The following is a 22,534-nucleotide window of genomic DNA, read 5'->3' as shown; positions in this document are numbered from 1 at the left end:
AACAAATTAGAAGAATACTTTGGGCTTGAGTAGTCATCTTTTATAGCACTCATTTTCTAAGATGCATGCTCTCATGTAAGTTGGGTGAATTATCAATGTCATCCTTCTTTTACTAAGGAGGGGACTATATCAAAAGTGAGTACATTATCATGCACCCATATAACCATGAAAAAGGTAAGAAATGTTTCCTATACAAAAGGTTTTGTGGTTATTCCTAAAATGAGTAATTTTTACACATGAACTTGAATGGACATGGCATTACTTTCAAATGATAAGCATTGTGAATTTGGGGTGGAGAGGGGGTGGGAAGGGATTGTCCCAATATATAAAATAAATTTGAAAGGAACTTTGAGAGTTTAGAGTACACAAGAAACAAGGATAGTTTTAAGGGTTTAGAGTACATGAGGAAGGTAAGCACTATCCTCACATGCACTAGATCAAACATTAAAATTAACCAATCTTTGGGATGTGTGTGTTATACACATCCTTGGCCAACATATACATGCATGTGAGAAGTTATTGTGCTCATTGACTATATAGCTTCATTGATTGTGAGCTTTCCATTGTCCTAGTCCAATTTCTAGTTGTGATTGTTGAATGCATGCTTCTAAAATCATGCTAGTCTTTACATACATACAAGTTAAAATTGTGCTTAATAAATTTTTCTACTTTCCCTCCCTCCCCTCCCCCTTCTCATGCATAGATTCCATTACAAAATATTCAATACACATATAGTATGTAGCATTTTGTATGAATCAAAGAAATTCTTACATCATGATCTCATCATACTTCTAAGTTTACCACCTTAGGCCCACATATGTAATGCAAGCCATTTTTTAGCATTAGTAGTAAGTAGCTCTTACATTAAGAATGTGTTATGCAGGATTGCCCCACTCCCATTCTCTTTTCCTCGAAACCCAAAGCCACTCATTGGTTTGAGACTTCTATCGAGGATTTGCATAAGGCATGAGGCTAGAGAGGGAGTGATGGGTAGGCTGGCTAGGTTGGAGTTGGTGGGAGTCGAGGGTCTCATGTTCAATATCAATTTGTTCCGTGACGTGATAGCTGGATCTAGATGGTGGCAATAAAAAGCCCCACTTTTGGGCCAAAATAAACAGTGCGATACTATTGCTAGGTCTTGAACCCGTACCTCTCTATTATGAATTGTGAGCTCTACCGTCTTACCTTTGCATGCGGGTTTGAAGAGTCATGGGTTTTGTAAATATATATATCATTAAAAATAAAGTGATCCCTAAAAGGTGCTAGTCAATATGTAATGCTAGCCTTGCAGCAACCATTGCCAATAGCATATGTGTATGAGTGGCATGTACCTCTGTGTAAAATGTGCTAGTGCACATGTGGTAGATCACTAATAAAATGCAGCATGTCCCCGAGCATGGGTGATTATAAGGGTCCTAGAAGGAGTTCATTGTTCTCATGCTCCCATCTCATGCATTTTGAAGGGAGGTGAGTCCTAAAGTGGAAGCATGGAGTAGAAGCAAGAGCTATGGTGGAAGGAGCAAGAGCAAGAGAGATAGACACACAAGATGTGGGAACTCCAATAGTCACAATGTGTGATGGGCCTTCCCTTTATTTAAATGTCACTGAAAGAATAAAGAATAAAGTGACATTGATGGGTGCCTGCCACCTGCACTGTACAAGTGTGCAGGTAACTAATACATGGTGCGAATACTATCGGTGTAACTAATATGCAAGTGGCTAGGCATAGGTACCTTTACCCCCAACAACCTCCCACTTAAAGGTGAATGTGCCCTTAGTGAGAAGAGAACACAAAAAAGGTGACAAAGTACAAATGTACATAAGTATGACAAGATGAAGAAAGATATTATCTCATCCAACACCCATCAACTTTCTAAGGAAGGCAAAGTGCTCTATTGAGAGAGTTTTAGCGAGCAAATTTGTAGGATTTTGGTTAGTTGAGATCTTGACAAGCTCAATGGACTTGTCCTCAATGACCTCTCAAATAAAGTGGTAACACACCTCAATGTGCTTCATCTTCTCATGGAAAATCAGATTCTTAGTCAACTGAATAGCACTCATAGAATCCGAATGTAGGGTAGGGATCTCATCCATGATGCCAAGGTTTTTGCTGCCAGACAGCCTAACTAGGGAGTCTTCTTACAAGCCTTAGTGGTTGCAACATACTTTGTCTCTGTAGTAGATAGGGATGTGCATTTCTACACCTTTAACATCCAAGAAACAAAATATCAACAAAGGTGAAGGCATAGCTAGAGGTTATCTTTCTACTGTCTGCATGTCATGTATAGTTAGAGTCAATATATCCCACGACTCCTATATCCTGACCACCATAACAAATGCGCATAACTAATGTGCCCTTCAAGTACCTTATGATATCCTTGATGGCATCCCAATGCCATCTACCAAGTGTAGCTATATAGCATGCCGCAATTCCCACTACAAATGCTATGTCAAAAGGCGAGTGGCTACCATGGCATACATCAAAATGTCCACTACGAATGCATAAGGGATCTTGGCCATCTCGGCCTTTTGCTCATCAAACTACGAACAATCAGCTTGACTAACCTTCATGTGAGAAGGTAAAGGACAACCAATAGGCTTAACATCCTGCAGATGAAACCGCTCAAGGACCCTTTGGATGTACTTCTGTGACAAGTAAAGGAACCCCTTAGAGCAATGCATGTAATACACATCCCAAGAATATGTGAGGCATGTTCTATGTCCTTCATCTCAAAGCTCTTCTTGAGCTAACCTTTCAAGGCATCCAACTCATCATGAGCACACCCAACAACAATCAACATATCATCCACATAGAGGATCAAAATCATAAGGCTACCATCACAAGCCTTCTTTGTGTATAAATAGGAATCCATATCACTGCGAGAATATTCTTGTGAAAGCATAAAAGCATCAAACTTGTGGTACCATTCCCTAAGTGCTTGCTCAATCTACACACTAGCTGGTCCCTACCAGATTTTGCAAAGCCCTTAGGTTTTGCAACCTAAGGGCTTTGCAAGTCCCCATGAAGAAAAGCCATCTTGACATCCATGTAATGAAGATCCAAGTCAAACCAAGCAACCAAAGCTAGTACCAATCATAGGGTAGTCATCTTCACAACAGGAAAAAAGACTCCATCAAAGTCCACACTACGCTCATGCTTGAGACCCTTAGTAACCAATTTGGCCTTGTATGCTGGCTTGGGATGTTCAAGGGTACTTTTCAACTTGTACATTCACTTGCATGGCAAGGCACGCTTTTCACTAGGCAAAGGAACCAAGTTCCATGTATGATTTTTCTGTAGCAAGCCATACTCTAATTGCATGACCCTCTCCTTAAAGTGACTATTACCTCTATGCATGGCCTCATCATAGGTAAGAGACTTACCAACATTTTTCACGCCATAACATAATCCATAGAGGGCTCAAACTATGCAAGTTGTCATCTATCTCTAGTTGACTGCCTCAAAATAGCCTAGACCCTTGGGGGACCTGGATAGTCATTGCTACAAGTTGATACTATCTAGCTGGCTATATAGTAGTAGAAGGCTCCTCCTGAAACATCACCCTCCATACCTCAATGATATGCTCAAGCTACTTGTGCATTTTCTTCTCATGGAAAACAACATCATGGCTATGGATAACCTTCTGAGCCTGTGGATCCCATATGCAATAGCCCATGTCACTTGCATCTACATGCAATCTAAACCAAACTATAGTTGGATATCACCAATACCAACTATCTCTAATGCCAAGTCATTACCCAAATGGATAGATCCAGTCAAACTTCAATAGGAGTGGAACCACTCTTTATGAGGGGTCACATAAAAGGAAGCTCCTGAATCTATCAACCAACACTGATTATACCCTAACAAAGCATTAATCAACTATGAAGTATCAAGAGAAGAATCTATAAGTATGAAATAATCACCAAAGTCAGTCTACACTAATCTCTTCAATCCTAACCCCTAACTTGCCAGGGACAATGTTGCGATTATCATTTTTGTCATGTATTTTGCATTTGCTCTTTTCCTTGCACATGTCCTCGCATATTTTATGGCACTATGGTTGAATATGCCTTGCTTTCCCACAATAATGACAAGTCAATGAGGACTTATGGCCACAAGACTTAGTGTGAGATTATCCATGTGATTGAGAACAAGACTATTGAGAGTCTCTCTCATGCTAGCCATTACTACTCCTACTAATTATTGCCTCTAACTGTCAAAGCATGAGAGATGCGGGAAGCATTGACATTCTTTCTGTTAACCTCTTCATTCAAGAGTTCACCCTCTACACCCTGTAACTCTAGCCCATCAACAAGCATGTTTACACATATAGTAGTACAAAATGTATCCCATGATTCAGACAATGTAACCAAGAGGAACAAAGGGGGGAGATTGCTCTTGAATTCAATTGCCTATGAAGACAAATGGATGAAAATAGAATGAAACTCATTTAAGTGGGATGACATGGAAGTGCCCTCCTTCATGCAAAGGTCCATGAGTTGCTTCAGCTAGTATATCTGAGAAGCAGGGCTGTGCTTGTCATAGACATTATGAAACTTTTCCCATAAGTCCCATGTGGACTGCCCATCATAGAAAACATTATAAAACACTTGCTTAGAGAGGGACAATATTATGATGGAATTACATAGCTCATCTAATTTAGCCCAATCATTTGCATCAATAAATTTGGGCTCGACATCCTCATGTTTCAAAGGCTTAACATGCATTTTTTGCGCTAAAACTTGCTAGATTTGGGCCTTCCAATAGTTATAGTTGGTGCCATCCAACTTGTCAATATTAAATATAGCACTATCATTGGAACCACCAACCATATTGAGACCAAGTAAATGCATAGGAGGGGAAAATAGGTTGTTATAATAACCTATAAATTACTCCCAAATCCATTGCTGGATGAAGATGAAAGCAAGGGGTGCTAACCAAGTAATGAGTTGTCCACAAACTCAATCTAAAGAATTGTCAAATGGATGTGACCACCCTCATGAAAGCTGCCAAAATTTTGCAAATACATTTTGCTATAAATAAAGTACAATAGTAAGAAAACCAAGCCAAAATTGAGTTATCATTGATACTTGACATATTGGAACTGCCAGGTGATATGCTGGATCATGCAAGGTATGTAAGAAACTCTAGAAACCAACATATATAAGACAAGTACCCAAAGTTGTCAGTTATAATCTGTCAATGTGGAATACATCAACTGGCATAATGGTCATGCATGTAGTAGGTCTCGAGGTAATGGAAGAGACCAAGCAAAGGTATGACTAATTGAGAAAAATATCAATAAAGAGCCAAGACAAATGTATGCATAAGTGACAATGACTTGTCATGCTGCTAGTCCAAGACAAGTGTCAACTCAGATTAGCCCTCAAGGCATAAACTGCAGACATATAGCATGTAAAAAGAGCATGTACATAAAGTGAATATCCCATTGTCACAATAATCAAGCTCAACTGCATAACCACAAGCTCTATGTAACATCAATGTCAATGAAGCAGCTCCCACTAGATGCAGAATGAGAAAACAAAGCTCAGATATCATCATGTACATAGCATTAGACATCTAAGATCCAAGTGTATACGTCTAGAGCATCCAAGTTAAAGTAGTCGGCAAGGCATCACTGTAACAACCAAGTAGGTAACTAACAACCAATGTCAATGTCCAAAGCTCAAGAATAACTCAAATGCAAGTTAAAGACAAAGCCCAGTGTCCATTAAGCATAGCCAAGACATGTAGCTTCCATATTAGACATGTAACATCCAAGCAGATAGCCCGAGTATCATCAAATGATAAGTGGCATGAAGTGTCTCAAGTGAATGCCTGATGTAGTAAATGATAGACAATGTCAATCAAAGTGAGCTTCAATCATCACTCAAAAGCATTCCAAAGGCATGACAAAGCATGTAACATGAACCATAAGCATTGGTATATCAACCCAAGTAGTTGGTAAATAAGCACTTGATTAAGCAATACACATGTATTTCATTAACCAAATGAGCTTTAGCCTTGCTTATTATTGCAACCAAATCACTATTAAACTAAGTAAGAACAAAGCTTAGATTAGCTCCAAAATGAGCTCAAGCATAGGAATATCATCCCCAAACATGGTAGCATCATACATAGCCATTTGTCAAACGAGCATGCCATTGATCATGAGACATCAAAGATAGGGGGCTGCCCTATTATTATAGATTGTAAACTATATAAGCATAGTCACTAGATGAAGGATAACACTTCAATGGAGTGCTCAAGTAGCAAAGGTCAATGCCAAGGGGTGTTGCTAAGGTATAGAGGACCACCCAAATGCTAGAGGGGCTACCAGTGATCAAGGAAGTTGTAAAGGATGGAAACTATTGTTGTTAGGACCTATTTAGACTGGTGCAGTTAGTGCAAACTTGAGACGAAGGGTTGCTCCACATTTTGCATGATAATGCTGGTTGGGTAGGGTAGGGAGGCACTAAGAGGCGCCCAAGAAGCCTTCAAGCAGGCGCAAGCAAGGTGGGAAGCAAGCCAAGATTCAATGAGAAGCTGTAGATATGGTTGCCTTGTTTTCAAATTGTCTGCTATGATTGAGCTAAAGTGTGGCTCAAGAGAGATCACTGAAGCCTTGTAGCATGGCCAAACAAGTGGGGAATAGGGGAGGGTCACAAATTATACCTCTTCAAGTTGAGCTATGGCTACCATGAAAGGAAATGTTGTAGTATTCGAAAGAGAGCTGAAGCAATGTAGCTTGAGCTCATGGATTAGAAAGCTCTAATACTAGTTGAAGGGAGGTGAGTCCTGAAGTGGAAGCACGGAGCATAAGCAAGAGCTATGGTAGAGAGAGAGAGAGAGAGAGAGAGAGAGAGAGAGAGAGAGAGAGAGAGAGAGAGAGAGAGAGAGAGAGAGAGAGAGAGAGAGATGTGGGAACTCCAATATTCACAATGTGTGATCGGGCTTCCCTTCATTCAAATGCCACTAAAAGAATAAAGAATAAAGTGAAGTGATGGGCATTTGCCACCTGCAGTGTACATGTGTGCAGGTAACTAGTACATGGTGTAGGTACTATTAGTGTAACTAATACACAAGTAGCTAGGCACAAGCACCTTTACCTCCAACACATTTGATGGTGATCAAGCAAGCCCATAATATTCGTAAGTAGCATGTTGAAGGCATTGATGAGCTAGGCAAACCTCCACCCTTCCAAATTTGCATTGCTTTGTTCCACCACTAATCAACATCACTTAGCATGGAAGTAGAACTCGGTTATGAGCACAAAGGAGATATGAGAACATATAACATTGAACCACTCTCTTTTCTCCAAATTAGAGTGCAAACCTTTCTGATTTCCTTTTCCATTGCCATAGAGGATAAATATCTTGGGGTCTAGTTTGCACACTTTTTTTATTGAGTTTATGAGAGATGTTTGTATATGCAGTTAAAAAAGCTGTGGCTCCATTGAAATCATCATGGAGTAGTAGAAACACCAATGCTTCATATGCAAGTGGCCAATCCTCAACTAGGGTTCGTCACTTTGAGGTTCGAATGATAATATTTTGGCACACCTCCAAATTTTTTCATTCCTACACTTGATTTGTTTTTTGAATGTTGTGGGCATCCACATGTGTTAAGTAATCAACACATGTTGGTGGTCCTTAGAACATGACATATTGGACCCAACTTATTTATCCTCATCCATCCATTTTGCAAGGAAGATCACTTACTAATTGTTAATGGAAGGTTTGCATAGAAGCTCATCAATTATTTGCAATGTGTGGTTGCACCAAATGAGAGGCACCTTCCACCAATAGCACGCTTTTATCACAATGATTGCTGAAAGGGAAAACATTGTAGAAACATAATGTACTGCCATCATGAGAGAGAGAGAGAGAGAGAGAGAGAGAGAGAGCCTAGGCACATGCAGCCTGATGCAATAGATATGAAGTTCTGGAATTGGGGAACCTTGTACACCATTAGGGCAGCGTTCTAGCAAAAAAAGGACAACTTGGTGGTAGGTCCCACTACCTTTCTTATTTGATCCCTAATCAAAACCCCTTTTAGACCTTGACCATCGAACAATAGAAGGGTAAGGTCTAATAAGGAGGTATTCTCCACATTTACTCTCAAATAGTCTCACAGAGATTTGTGGCAGTATAGGTACCCAAAACCCTAAAGAATTTGTTGTAAGGTCTAATAAGGAGGTATTCTCCACATTTACTCTCAAACAGCCACAGAAATTGTAGAGCAAGTGCCCAAAACCCTAAAGAATTTGTGGAAGAATTTCGTAGACTTCAGGCAGACATGTGCCTCATATTCAGATAACCTCTGTTAGGCATGCTCTCCACCTAAAGCTTGACGGACATCCGAGAGAGAGAGAGAGAGAGAGAGAGAGAGAGAGATTCTTGAGAGAGAGAGAGAGAGAGCAATGGCTGATCGAGAAGCGCGCCCGCCACCCGTCTGAGCTGTGTCGCCCTGCCATCGTCGGGGTCCTGTGCCCGTCGTGTGCCCTCGCCTGGACCTGCGCCGTGGGGCCCTGTGCCCATCGTGTCCCATTGTCTGGCCCACCGACTGTCACTCCATCGCCTCTCGCTGTCTACATCCGGTGTGCGTCCCTGCTATCGCGTGGACGTGCACACATCCCGTCGAAATGGTCCTTCCTTGCTGTGAGCGCCCACTGCTTTTGACCGCCGTGCTGGCTTGCCGCCCTACTGCCTGTTTTCGTCCTACCCAGCTTAGGCACCGCCCAGTCAACTGCCCTGATTTGACTATTTTTGCCACCAAGGAGAAGCGGCCTGTCACACCTAGGTTGCCACATAGCGAGCATGAGAACGTGAGCAAGCAAGGGAACGAGGCCTCCTCTTCCCTGCCTCTGGATGTGCCCTCTTTGCCCAGTGGGCATCTGTTCCTGCTCATGCGCTCCCTAAGCCCCTTCGTCAGTCTAGTGCCAGGTCCGTTCTGCCCGAGACAGAGAGAGAGAAACCTGCACGGTTTCTACCGCCTGTGAGCTCTTGGCTTCGGTCTCCGACCGACATACGTCATGATACAACATGGCTGGTCTAGATATGGCATTTATAGACCAAACGGTGGCAGCTCTTGGTCTAGATTCGGATATAGAGGAACCAGAGGATATGGTTCCATGCATAGAGGAGATGCCCCCTGGTTATGAGTCCTAGCTTGCAGGCAAACACACCAAGCATACTTCGGAAGAGACAATGGATCATCAGGATCGTTCCTATGCTCAGGTTGCTTCTGATTCTATGGACTCTCAGGATGTTGACTGGGAGCATTTGCTGGAGTTTGCCAACACTCTGCTTGGCGATTATGTTCAACATAATCAAGTAGTCTTTTCTGACTCGGGAACTAAAGATGTTCTAGAAGCCACTGTGGACCCGAAAAATGTCGCGCTCATTTTCAGTGTTTTATGAATGTGCTGTTATACTCTTCTTCACTGGTAGGATCCCAGTGCTTTCCCGTATTCGCCAGTGGCTGCACAGTCTGCTACAAGGGGAGTGTGTTGAAGAGGTTTTTGTTGGGCTCGAGGCTTTTTTGAGGTGCTGTTGGACTCTGAGAAGCATCGTGTTGATCTCCTCTTTAAACTGCCATTGTTCTTTGATCGCCGTTTGGTCCATGTTGTGCCATGGCGCCCAATGGTAGATTTTTGGTGCCTGCTTCAACGTGAATACCCTGTGTGGGTTGAGGTGGAAAATTTCCCGGCTATCTATTGGCCACTCTTAAAGGACACCATGGCTGTGGTGGTACTGTTCTAGTCCTCCCGAGCCTTAGAGCCATGAATCGTAATCGTTTGTGTATGTTATGGGACATTGCTAGGAAAAGGCCTGCGTGGTTACGACTTAATTGCTCCGGCATGCATCCTTTGTACTTTCGTTTGAAATGGGGTAACTTTGCAGGGCATTGCTTTTCGTGTGGTAAATTGGGGCATTTTATGGCCGAATGCCCAGAGAAGCAACTGACTTCGGATGCTGAGCATGTTGTGCTGCCCATGGAAGATATGGTGCTTGATGCTCAATCGCAGGATGCAACCTAGCCACCTAAAGTTTTGGATAAAGGTAAACAACAGGTTTCGGGTTTGGATTCCTGTGGCTATGACTAGGTAGATGTACGTCCAAAAAAATGTAACTGGTTTGATGCTACCATGGCGCATACTCTGCCTACTACCTCACAAGATTCCATGCGCACTTATATGCATAGGAAAGAAATGTTGACTTCAGAGCACACTGCTCCTGCTATGGTTTTCTCTGCTCCCCGTCAGCAACCTACTAAGAAAGTGTATACTGATGAGGGTCCACCTGCTAAGATGGCTTTTGATACTAGGGGTAGCGTGATTACCCTATGGGATCGTTGCTATCCCCGTTCCATCCCCAAGACAACGGATATGCTATCTACCTCCAAATCTGGCCGTCAAAACTCTTTTGCCGTGTTGGCTGATTTTTTGGATGAGGGAGTCCTGGACATTCTAATAGAAAAGGTCAAATCGAGGCAAACTGTGCCTCATACCTGATTTTCTTTTTGAATACACATGAAGATAGCCACGGGGAATGTGCAAGGCATTTGTTCTCGCCATAAGCAACATGCCATGTGGACTACATTGCATGAGAATCAGTGGGATGTCTTATGTGTTGTTGAGCACAAGAGTCACGGTGAAGCAGGAAAAGTTATGGATTGCCATGGGTTTCGTTTGTTCTATGCTGGGACACATGCCATGCATTATTTTGGTGTGCTTTTGATTATACATGAAAAATATCCGCCCGTTCTCATTAAAAATGATGTACATGGCTGCTTTCTAGTGATTGAAGTTTTATTTGAAGGAGAGATCTTATGGTTACTTGGCCTCTATGCTTCCAATGATCCTGTATCTCGCCGAGATCTTTGGAATACTTTGCAGACCTCCTTGTCACTTGGCAAACAAGGTTTTTTGATGGGGGATTTTAATATGTCTGTTGATTCTTCACAGTCCACATCAGAGCACTCAGTAATGGACACTCCGAAAAGTCGTGTGTGGCAGGCATTGGCTCTTGCCATTCTTAAGCAAGATCTCTAGTCTTGGCTACACCCTTCTTCTACAGGGTTTACTTTCCATTCTGCGCAGTATGCAACCACATGGTCGCAATTGGACTGCATATACATCATGCAGAATGATGATTTTCTTCTTGAGATGCTCGAAATGAAAGTGTTACAGCAATTTTCCTTGTCGGATCATTTCCCTCTACAGCTTGAGATGCTTGCGCAACCCATTGCACCTTTTGGATAGACTCCCTTTTGCGTTTCAACTCATCTTATTTGAAGCATTCAATCTTTCAGGGCTATATGCAGCAATTGATTGATAGATTCTTATTGGACTTCTCCTCTCAGGGCACAGCTTCGTTTGAACAATTGCTCTCTAATGTGCAGCGGGTTGTTCGGCAGTATGGGATCCATCATGCCTCTCTTTGTCGGTGGCGTCGACAAGCAGCGGAGGACCTACTGGCTTTGGTTCTGCTAGTGGACACTCCAGATGATGTATTTTTGCCATCACTGGCAATGCACTTGGCTGATCTTATTAAAGAGTTTCAGTTGAAATCTTATCAGCAGGCCAAATTGCAATATCTGACGGAGAATTTGCAAGATAGTGCTTATCAGACTCATAAGTTCTTTCGAGCTCTCCATGCCTCTCCTGCTCGAGAAAATATGACTAGACTCCAGGATGCAGAAGGTCAAATGGTCATTGATTCGCAGACTATTGTGAATATGTGTAGGAATTATTTTCTCGACCTTCTTGGTTCCACTTCTCCACCTTCAGCCCAAATTACTTATACCCGTTCAGTTTTCTATGATTTGGTCCGCAATCAGGTTCCGCAGGACATGCAAGCTACTTTGGAGACAAATATTTGTGAGTTGGAGGTTATGGATGTTTTGTTACACTTGCCCAAGGATAAAAGTATTGGATAGGATGGTCTCACCAATGAGTTCTTTGAAGTTTTTGCTACCCAACTGGTGAAACCATTGACGGCTTTGTTTCAGCAGGTGTGGGAAATGGGGTTCATGCCTTCCTCATGGAAAGAAGGACTTATTAAAGTGCTTCCAAAAGTTCCTTCACCGTCTATGTTGAAACAATGATGCCCAATTTCTTTGATGGGTTCTATGTATAAAATCTTTTCCAAACTAATAGCGAATCGGCTCCATAAGCATCTTCTTGCCATTGTGCATCCTCTCCAATATGGTTTCATTAAGGGCCGAAACATTCTGCACAATGTATTAAATGCGCAACTGGCAATTGATTATGCAAGGCATTCTAACCAGGAGGTTGTACCGATTCAATTGGACCTGGAAAAGGCTTTTGATTATGTGGACTGGTCTTTCATTGCAGAACTTATGTCTACTATGGGCTTTGGTGCTCGAATGTCTCGTCTGATTTACACCATTAGTGCTGCGGCTTCTTCGCGAGTCATGCTGAATGGAGGCGTTACTGAGCCATTTGTCCTTGACCGCTCTGTGCGACAGGGTTGCCCTTTGAGTCCTCTCTTCTTTGCCCTTGCGACTCATCCAGTTCTTTTGATGTTATCTCATATGGTAGCTTCTACTTAGTTGGCGGGATTGTCTCTTCCTTCTGGACAGCAGTTCATTAGTCAATCCTTGGCTGATGTGACAGCTTTATGATTCTGTGTGCAGACAAGGATAACCTTCGCAAAGCATTAGATGTTTGGACTCTCTTTGGTCAGGCTTCTGGTCTTTGCATCAATGCTTTGAAATCAGCCATTCTCAGGTGCACGGAGTCGGATTTGCAGTCATTGGATTGGCAGGGATTGGTTGTTCCCCGTGGTTCCATTGTCAAGCATCTTGGGTACCCTTTGGGTGTTGATGTTCCGCCAAAGCAGCTACTAGAGTGGATTTCACAGAAACTGATGGCTAAGTTTCTGTATTGGAAGTCACAGGCTTGGCCCTTCCATGTTCGCCTCAAAGTGGCTCAGACAATTATGTTGCCAATGCTCACATATTTCTTGCCATTGCTGCCCTGGACTACTACTACATTGAATGCTCTTACTCAGTCTATTAGTTTCATGTTATGGAAGAAGGATTCCTTGCATGCAGGCATTTCATGGATTTCTTGGTCGCATGTGTGCACCCCCAAACGCATGGGTGGTGGGGCTATTTTAGATGCCCAAACTCATATGCTGGCACTCCGTTGGTCTCTTTTTCATGCCATGTGCTCGGATCATCACCCATGGGTCGGTATCACCTGTTATTTTCTTGAGGATCACAGGCTTCTGCATGGTAGTACCCAAATTCGGAGTTCTTGGTGGCATGTTCTTAATGCTGATTCTCGGTTCTCTAGTTCTTCATCATCTCTGCTTTGCCCATTTGGTATGTTCCTGGAGACTAGTCCTCTAGAAGGCTCAGTGGCATCTAGCGGAGGACCGCTTGGCTACTAACTCTTTTCAATAGGAATTGTTGGCAGTCTTGCAGTTACTTTCGTGGGAAGATAAACATGAGCTTCGACCAAAATTTAACCGCATGGCCCGGTTGGGCTTGACTTTAGTCTCGCAGATGCCGCCCTTGCCAGTCGCAATGTGTTGATATCGTTTCGTACAGCCAGGAGGCTTTTCAGGATCCCTCGTGGATACAAGGACTTATGGGGACAGCTTTTGATGGTGCTCCAGAGCAGACAACCCTTTCATGCCCTTGCTTCCGATCGTCCCTGGCAGGACTGGGACCTTACAGGCCGACTAAATTTAGAAAAGGCTTCAGCTAACCAAGTGTATCATCTTTTGATTAAAGATCATCAATGGCTGGTTACTAAAGCTAATACTCTATGGGGATTGCATAAATCCTGGTCATGGTGGAGGGTAACTGTGATGGAGGGCTGGTTGAACAAGACACCCTTCAAATATAAGGTCTTTCTTTGGAGGGTGATGATTGGTGGTCTTCTGCTTGCTTCAGCTCTTTCCAAGCGTCGAATCTCCAACGGCAATTGTTTCTTTTGCACCATTAGCGTGGAATTGGCTCGTCATTGATTTATTTCATGCCCCCTCGCTAAGAAAATCTGGTCATTCTTGTCAGCCGTTTGGTGAGCAGTGGTGGTCGGCTTCTCGCTACGCTCGTTTGATTAGGTTTTTGTGCAGCCCAAATACCCCACACCGACACAGCCACATATGAAGATCTTGTTTCACTTTTTTAGATATTGGGGCTGTTGGCATAACTAGACCATTCAGAATGCCTTTCTTTTTGATTCCGCCTCTAATGTTCAGGGGCATATTGCTAGGCTTAAAGGTCTCTTGCATTGGCAGATAGATCTTATTCGGCACTCTGACATGCTCCCTCGCAAGGACTTACGTCCCTTGCATCTGGCAATCTCCTCTACATCTTTGCCATGACTTTTTTGTAACTCTTTAGTCGTCTAGTTCTTGTAGAGAGACAGAGTGTTTTTACACGCCAACATCTTGTAATCATGAAAACTTGTACCTTTTTCGTAATTAATACAATTACCTTTTACGGAAAAAAAAAGAGAGAGAGAGATTCTTATTTTTGAAACAGCCAGTCTTATTTTTGAAATTTTATAAATATTTATTTCTTATTATATATATTCTGTTTTAAAATTGGGAGGAACCTCGTTAGTTTGGAATACCGATCCTAACCTTTAGTCATAGGCTTGGGAGGAACATCCTTGGTTCGGAATTTACAGGGCCTAAATTTGACGGGTCCCTTAGATTTTTTTAATGACAGGCAAATGTTAAAATTTCCTTTCACATGACAGGTGATATAAAAAAGCTTATTAGTCAAATGACAGACAAAAAATGTGAATGACAGGTGACATAGAAAAGTTTTTAATTAAGGTTTTAAAACTATAAATTTGAATGCTCATAGGATCTAAAATCAATGTTCAATCCACCTTGCATATGACAAATGAGTTTTCATTACCTAGCAATACTCCATCATAAGAAGATAAATTCGAAATGCTACAACCTATCATAGGAAAATAGATTCAAAAAGTAACAAATCCAACATCATAAGAAGATAAATTCGAAATGCTAGCATAAGCAATAAGAAGATGCATCCATTTGATCACTCTAGTGGCATTGCCCTTCTATTCTTTGCATCCATCCAAATATCCCAAATATCTTTCCAATCGATTTGGGAGCTATCACGTGCATCAATGGATAATAGCATCAACCCATCTAGTGTGTCAAGACATAAGCTGGATCTCAAGTTATTTTTAATAAGATTTTGTCTAGAAAACCCTCGCTCACAAGATGCTGTACTTGCTGGAATGACTATGCATGTTTGCCATAAACGCATCATCCCTGGATATAAATCCCACCAAGTCTTTGTGCTACTACAAAACTCCCAAGCATCATATATGCCCCTATTTCTTGCGACACGATATAGCATCCCAACAAAATCCTCTCGTTCATTCATGCATCTTCGAATATCAACTGTTTGACTATCAACATTAACTTTGTTGATTAGTCTTTCCAGCCATTCTTGGCTCCTTTTGTCTCGATCAATATCATCCATAGGATATGAAGAAGGATTGAATATCTTGAATGCATTGAAGACTGGTAGATCCTCAAATCTACTAGTCAAAGCATTCAAAACATTTTGCACATATGCTCGTGCAACACCAATGCATTCTGAAAGAGAACCTGTCTCATTTCCATCACCTTCAGGAATTGTATTTAAGTCCAAGTCCTCATCTTCTTTTTCTGAATCACTTGTATTCTTAGCTCCTTTTTTCTTCTTTTTTGACACTTTTGGAATTGCAACATACTTCAATACATGTGTATGTGATATACCATTACCATCTACAAAAACCAACTTTCCATTTTTTGTCATTTTCAAGAATGCCGAGAGATGCTTTGAACCAATACCAAATTGGTCATCATCACACGTGATATATCTCCTATTGAGCTTCTCAAATGTTAGATCAATAAGGGCACCAATCGTTGTTACATCCATCTCTTGCCTTTGAAATTCAGAGTTGAGTTTGTTCAACTCTCCAAGCACATCTGCTAAAAGGTGTATGATGAATTGTACCATAAACGTTATAGCATATTTATACCATTTTTTCTCATGTCGTTTCCATAGCTCAAGAATAGCAGGCATAATCTCATACGTGGCCTCAGATGTTCCATTATCCACTGGCAACAACCGCACAAATCTACAAATTGCATGTCCTCTGCCTCCATCATTGATATATGAAACATAGATAATTAGATGCTTTTCCATAGTGCGGTCAGTGCTCTCATTAATGAGCAGTGAAAAGAAAGGACTAGCACGCATCTCTGCATACATCTGCTTTTGAACATGGTCCCTTATAGCCAACATCATTTCCCTTCCTGAAACTGGATTTACATAGGATCCATACTCATCTGATGTTGGCATATTTGGAGTACAAAGCTCCCTTTGAAACTTGCATAACTGTGGATATTTCTCCAATGGTATGTCCTCACACACACAAAAATATACTAGTTTCATGCATGATATGATTCGCTTTTGTTCACTATGGACTATGGTATCCAATCCATGGTCCATAGGTCCTTTGCCATCACTACCAATCTTTGCCTTGGCATTACGAGCATGTACTGCACTAATGTGATCAGAAGTCTTAGCATGATCATTCAATGCTGACAATTGGATGCTTTGAGAGCCTCCTTGTGTATAGGTATTCACTTTGCTGGCATCTTGACACCATTGGCATTTCACCCTTTCTTCATTACATAGAGTTTTACCTATGTATGCCCATGGATGCAAAAGAGTCCACTGATGTCGCCACTTTCGTTTCACCTTTTTAATAGAAGCATCAACATTGGAAGAACTCTCTGTTGCATTTCCACATTCACACTTACATTTTCTGTAGCATTTGACATTGCTGAAGTCATTCCCTCTTGCATTGTAGAAACATTTGCATTTAGTGCTGACATTTGACCCATAGTTTCATTGGCATCTCTTGATACCAAACCCCTTGGCCTTACACAAGCACTTTGGCCTCTTGATAAAAAAGAGGCTATAGAAGGATACGCCTTTCTTTTCCTTGCCAAACCCTTTTGAGATTTGGATGGATCCATGGTCCAGCTACCTACAATACATAAAAAGATCACATAAAGTAATATACTTTATGTTATGATTATAATATATATGCTTTTGAAAGGTTGTTATGTGAAACAACAAAAGGATTTTTTCAACGTGTACCTGAAGGCTAAAAGCTCAAGTCGATATATGTTGGTGAATTGGATAGAGATTTCCAAGTCCCAAGCCTCCCACTCAATCTCCAATAGTATCTATTGTCACACAATAACTATCAAGGATACTCACATCCGTCAAACATTGAATCATTGTGCATATTATACTTCGAGTATAACATTATAAGTATTGCATATTAAGCACCATTAGTAAATTGAATCATAATGCATATTATACTTTGAGTATAACATTATGTTTCAAGTATTGCATGCTAAGCACCATTAATAGGATGTACAAAATTATGATCAAGGTAACCACTTGGTTGCATTCCAATCTATTGGAAAGAGTAAATAGATGATAGGCCCAAGGGCACATTACACTTGCATTTGTATTGTTCACATGAATCTTCATTTTCAATATAGCTTCATCTCGTCCATTCTCCATATACTTTTTAGACTAGCAAAATTAGTGTGCATATTTGCATATGGTTCAAAAGTCCAAAAGATCATCTATGATGGATTAAAGACTACATTTTTTCCCATAAGAGTCTCTCTTTGGAAAAGATGAAGCAAAATTTTAGATGATGTGCATGCACCAATCACTCAGGTCGTATGGCTCCTAAGGAAATGCATGAGGTTAGGATGAGAAATCCAAAACAAATCCTCAACGAAAGGGATAGTTTCTATCTCATCTACTACTTTTAAGTTTATTAAAGGAACCTACAAGTGACAACTCTTTTGTTTCTTTTCAAGTGTATTAAAAGAAACTACAACATGCTAGTTAACTACTCTGCATATTATTTCTTACTTCAAAGATGAGCTTGAAAATTCATTGCCTCATACATTTGATTTTTTTTAAATGCATTAGTTTGAAATATGGTTTTGGGTCATACTTTGGGCTCTAAAGGACTCGCACTTCTTCCAATTATAACGATTAATGAAGCATTACCCTCTCATCTTCTTAAATCTTACTTTAGTGAGCACTTCTTGTTGACTTACAGAATGCTAAAGCCTAATAGCTAATAGCTATCATTAATCATGATTCAACTTTAAACTCCTAAAACAAATCAATGAATTGATAAAATAGAAAAATTCATTGTATCACTAGTAATAGCTTGGGCTTAGTAGTACCTGTTTGGTTGAAGAGGCCTTTGTGTTATCTCCTAGTTGGCCACTCCCATAGCTGCAGCCTGCCTGCATCCACCTTTAGCAGCCCCATCCATAATCATCGCCTCTCCATAGCCCCATCATTTCTGCTTGGGCCACATCCATGTCGCTTGAGCACCCAGTGCCTCTATAGCTGCCACCGTGTCCAACAAGCCCTCCACCCCACCTAGCTTGGCCCTCTCGACATTGGCCGCTGCCTCACTATGAATGGATTATGGCACCTCTATCTCCAGGCTCTAACTACCACAGATTAGCAGTGGCACATCGCTATGCCCATCTTCACCACATTAGCAGCCGGACCGACTGTCGCACCAGCTGCTTGTAGGCTGCAGAGCTGCCGCCCATATCTATGCCCTTCAAGCTAGTGTCCCGACTCCTGAATCCTCTCGAGCCTTGATCCAGTAGTCAACTTCCAAGCGTTGCACCAACACATTGCACCAGGCTCCAGCACGTTGCACGAAAATGAATTAGCGGCACTGCGGCAGGACTCCAGTGTCGCCTCAAGCCTGGACCGTGGTGGCTGCGCTGGTAGCCTGGTACCTTGGGACTCACGAGTTGCGAGTTGCACCTTGCTGCGGCCAACTTACCTGCAAGCTCGCGCCTTGAGTCGCGGGTCGCCTCCAGGCTCCAACCTTAGCCCTCAAGCTTTAAGGCTAAGGATTTAAGCCTTACGCTTGAGCATATCATGCACATTGCATGATGCATTAGCTCGCAACGCGAGAGAGAGACGTACGTCGTAGCCTGCTGCCTTACACTTCAGTGTTCACGAATCTTGGTGTGGACTGGACAGACTACAGTGGACTGTGGAGAGTCGAGAGTCAAGACGAGTCACGACTCAGACGAGACTCGAGAGTCGAGAGTATCTTCTTTGAAGTTCGTGGACAATGGAAATTTCCAATCACACACTGCAGAGTACATCCCTTTTCCAATCTCGAATCTCAACCACATTAGAAGCTCAGATTGATTTAGGGCCGTTGATTCTAGAATCCTAGGGTTTAGTTTTAGATAAGCCTTAAGGTAGTAGTTGAAACTTGAAAGGTTGCAACTTGCAAGTTGCGTGGGTCCTGGGACTTGCTAGCCTCTAGGTACTTACAAGTTACAATACAACTAATAAAAATGAAAGGCAACTCGTAAATATTGACATGCCAAATGACAGGGGCATTTTGATTGGGCATGTCTTGATGACAGGCAAAATTTGATCTTTGACTTGTAATTTGACAGGGCATTTTCGAAAAGCCTTGTTTTGACAGGCAAAATAGCCCTTGACAGGAAAAACAGCCGTCAAATTTAGTTCGGAAATACCTAGCCTAACCTTTAGTTAATATATAGAAACGATTCTACTTTCCTTTCACTATTTCACTGAAAATTGGAAGGGTCTGTATCAGCGACCTTTTCGTGAAGGGTGAACTGCAGAAAAGCGAGTGAACTGTTGTCCATGGCCGTCTGTCTTCGTCACCATCACCTACCTTGTGTAGGGATCTTCTGCCGGGGCTAGGGTTTATCAGCAGATACGTCAAAGAGGGCCTTTTCTGACAAGAAAGTGCGGAAAGCCTGATGTGCTTACCAGTGATGTCTTGAATCAAGACATTTGATGTTTCCTTATGAAGCCAGGCTAGGAACGGACATGGGAAGTGCGCGTCGGGAGTGCTTGCTTGCTACAGACAGACTTCCCAGATAATGCTGCAACGCCTGCACGATCATGTTCAAGCGCTCGCAGCCTCGCCTCCGTACCCGGTCCTTCAGGTCCTCTTCTGCTTCTCCTCGTGTCCACCAAGAGAAAGCAGCTCATCTTCTGGGTTTCTTTGCCTTAATCCTGCTCTTGTTCACTCTGGCATTTCTTCATTCTAAGCTTGGAGGTCCCTCAGCAGCCGGACTTGGCTCTTCTACTAGCGCGTTCAGTTTGGGACGGCGCCTTATCGTCGAATTACCTACTGATACAGAGGGGGAGCATGATGCACATGAATTGTCAAATCATGGTGTTACAGAAGGGGCAATTCTTGACAAAAGAGAAGAGGCGGACAGGCTTAGGGCAAATGCCTCAATAGAATTTGAGGTGATGAAAGCACGAAATACTTCTCTGGAGGGGGATTACGGCCATGATGATGATGTCGATGAAGACGCATTAGATGAGGATGTTGAGACTGGTAGTGAGCTGGACATAGATGAGCTTGAGAATGCTAACAACAATGCTGTAGAAGGATTCAATGAAATGGATGAAGATGATGGAGACGATGAGGATGAAACAGAAGAAGAACAAGAAGATCCGCCAACAAGAAAAGTAGTCGATGCAAGCGACTCAAGCACATTTTCATCAGGCAATTTATTGTCATATTCTGCAATTGAGAAAGCTTTTAAAGGGAAGAATTTGGATGACAAAGCTCCACAGGACAGTACAGTGGTTGCTGACAAAGAAGATGTGGATGAACATGTGAAAGGAGATGTATCTATAGTGCAAAACAGTCACGCAAAGGTTGAGTATCCACAAAAAAAGGCTGCGAAGTTTCTTCAAAGATTGGATGGAATAAAAACTATCCCAAGATGGGATCCTTTGGAAGGTCTGGACAGAAGCAATGAAGCGGTGAATAATTTGTCTAGAACCGTTGCCAACAACAGAAGGGCTGGCATTATTTGGGATCATCTATTGGGATTTGCCCGAAGGACAAAAGAGAGAGAGTACCTATTTCCTCAAGTGTTGGAACGAGATGGAAGAAATCCAGAGGGAGTCACAACATCATCTACAAGACAAAGTCATACTGATTTTTTAACTGATGCCCACATCGTTGAGCCACAGATCTTCAGCTCTGATGATGAACTTTTAGACCAAGACATTAGTAACAAACTAGAAGAAGTGACAGCAATAGAGGATGCCTTACTTCTACAGACTGAGAAGGGTAGAAACAAGCAGTGGACTGATACTCTAGGGAAAAGAGTCAACAAAGGTGATTCCTCCAAGAAAGAAAGGCCAACCAAAGGTGTCCTAGATCCTTTGAACCCTGCTAATAATCCGCTTTTACAGGATCCAGATACAGTTGGTCCCAATGGTCTAACTGCGAGTGATAGAGCTATCTTGAAGGCTTTTGGGAAGACTAGGGATGGGGAATTCATTGCCGAGATGGGTCAGACAGATGCAAAGGTTTAGCATTAGAGATTTACCATCTTTGCATGAGAAGCATATGGAAGAAAATAGAAAAAGTAAAGAACATGCTTCAATCAGTGAGATGTATGAAGTGCTAGACAGGCAGCGGGCATCCTGGAACAAATGCAGCTGATTGATCCATCCTTGAAGTGTCAGCTTGGATGATACTGTCAAATTCGATACAACGAGTGGCACTGCAGGAGGTGAGGCATTAGAGTTGCTTGAAAAGTATGGGGATTGTGATACTAAGAAGGAAGAGACGGTTGATAAGGAATCCCAGAAAGTGAGTAATCCTGAAAGAAAAACTGCATAGCATGAACAGAGACCAACTGCACTTTTGTACTTAGATGCAGCTTCTGTTGAGCTGAAACCTACCCAGGTGACTGTAGACTTGACAATGGGAAATAGCGAATATTAAAGGTTCTTTTGTAATATGTTTAATCGTACAATTTGGCTTGACTATAGAATCACAATTACACTGTTCTAGGCTGTGTGAGTACAAAGCCCTTAGACCCTGATGAAATCATTATAGGCTTTGTGTGAGTACAAACCATTAGACCCTCAAAATCATTATTGTCTAGTATTATTTAGAACCTTCATGCTAAGGTATCATATGAATATGAAGTTGCTTGGTTTTTATTTGCCTTAGAATGCAATCAGGTGTCTTAATGGGCAGTGTTTAGAACCAAATAAAGAGTATTAGAGCTAGACAAATCATATCGTATGAAGTGGTGGATGATAAAATTTTAGCTCCACAACAAAAAGGTGGCAAGATGGTAGAGCTGTAGCTCATGCACATTTATAAAGAATCTTTGTATGTTGTGAATATCATCGTGAGATATCTACAAGTTATCTCTTGTTAATTATGTGTTCTCAATGTTATTAATTTATAAATGTTAAATACTTAAAATTCTATGTCTGCAAAAATTGTTCCTACCATCTACTATGCAATTGGTAAAAGTCAAACATTAGCATAATACCAAAAAGCTTTGGAATGTGATGATTTTCCACTTTTAGCAAATGGATTTTATGTTCCCTTCGGCACTTTTATAAGCA

General features: G+C 41.8%; 1 protein-coding gene across 1 annotated transcript; it reads left to right on the top strand.

Annotated features, from left to right (window-relative positions):
• Nucleotides 1–19,719: 19,719 nt before the first annotated feature.
• LOC148013189 (uncharacterized) lies at nt 19,720–22,163 on the top strand. The gene is made up of 2 exons (XM_087667955.1): nt 19,720–20,085; nt 20,192–22,163. The coding sequence occupies exons 1-2, from the start codon at nt 20,020–20,022 to the stop codon at nt 21,479–21,481; spliced, it is 1,356 nt and encodes a 451-aa protein (XP_087524081.1). The 5' UTR covers nt 19,720–20,019; the 3' UTR covers nt 21,482–22,163.
• Nucleotides 22,164–22,534: the final 371 nt, after the last annotated feature.

Source organism: Lygodium microphyllum, chromosome 26 (genome assembly GCF_053477565.2).
Source record: "Lygodium microphyllum isolate KBCC chromosome 26, Lygodium_microphyllum_v1.1.10, whole genome shotgun sequence".
Lineage (NCBI taxonomy): Eukaryota > Viridiplantae > Streptophyta > Polypodiopsida > Schizaeales > Lygodiaceae > Lygodium > Lygodium microphyllum.
The sequence above is the reverse complement of the archived record's forward strand: the minus strand, read 5'-3'. Positions and strand labels throughout refer to the sequence as shown.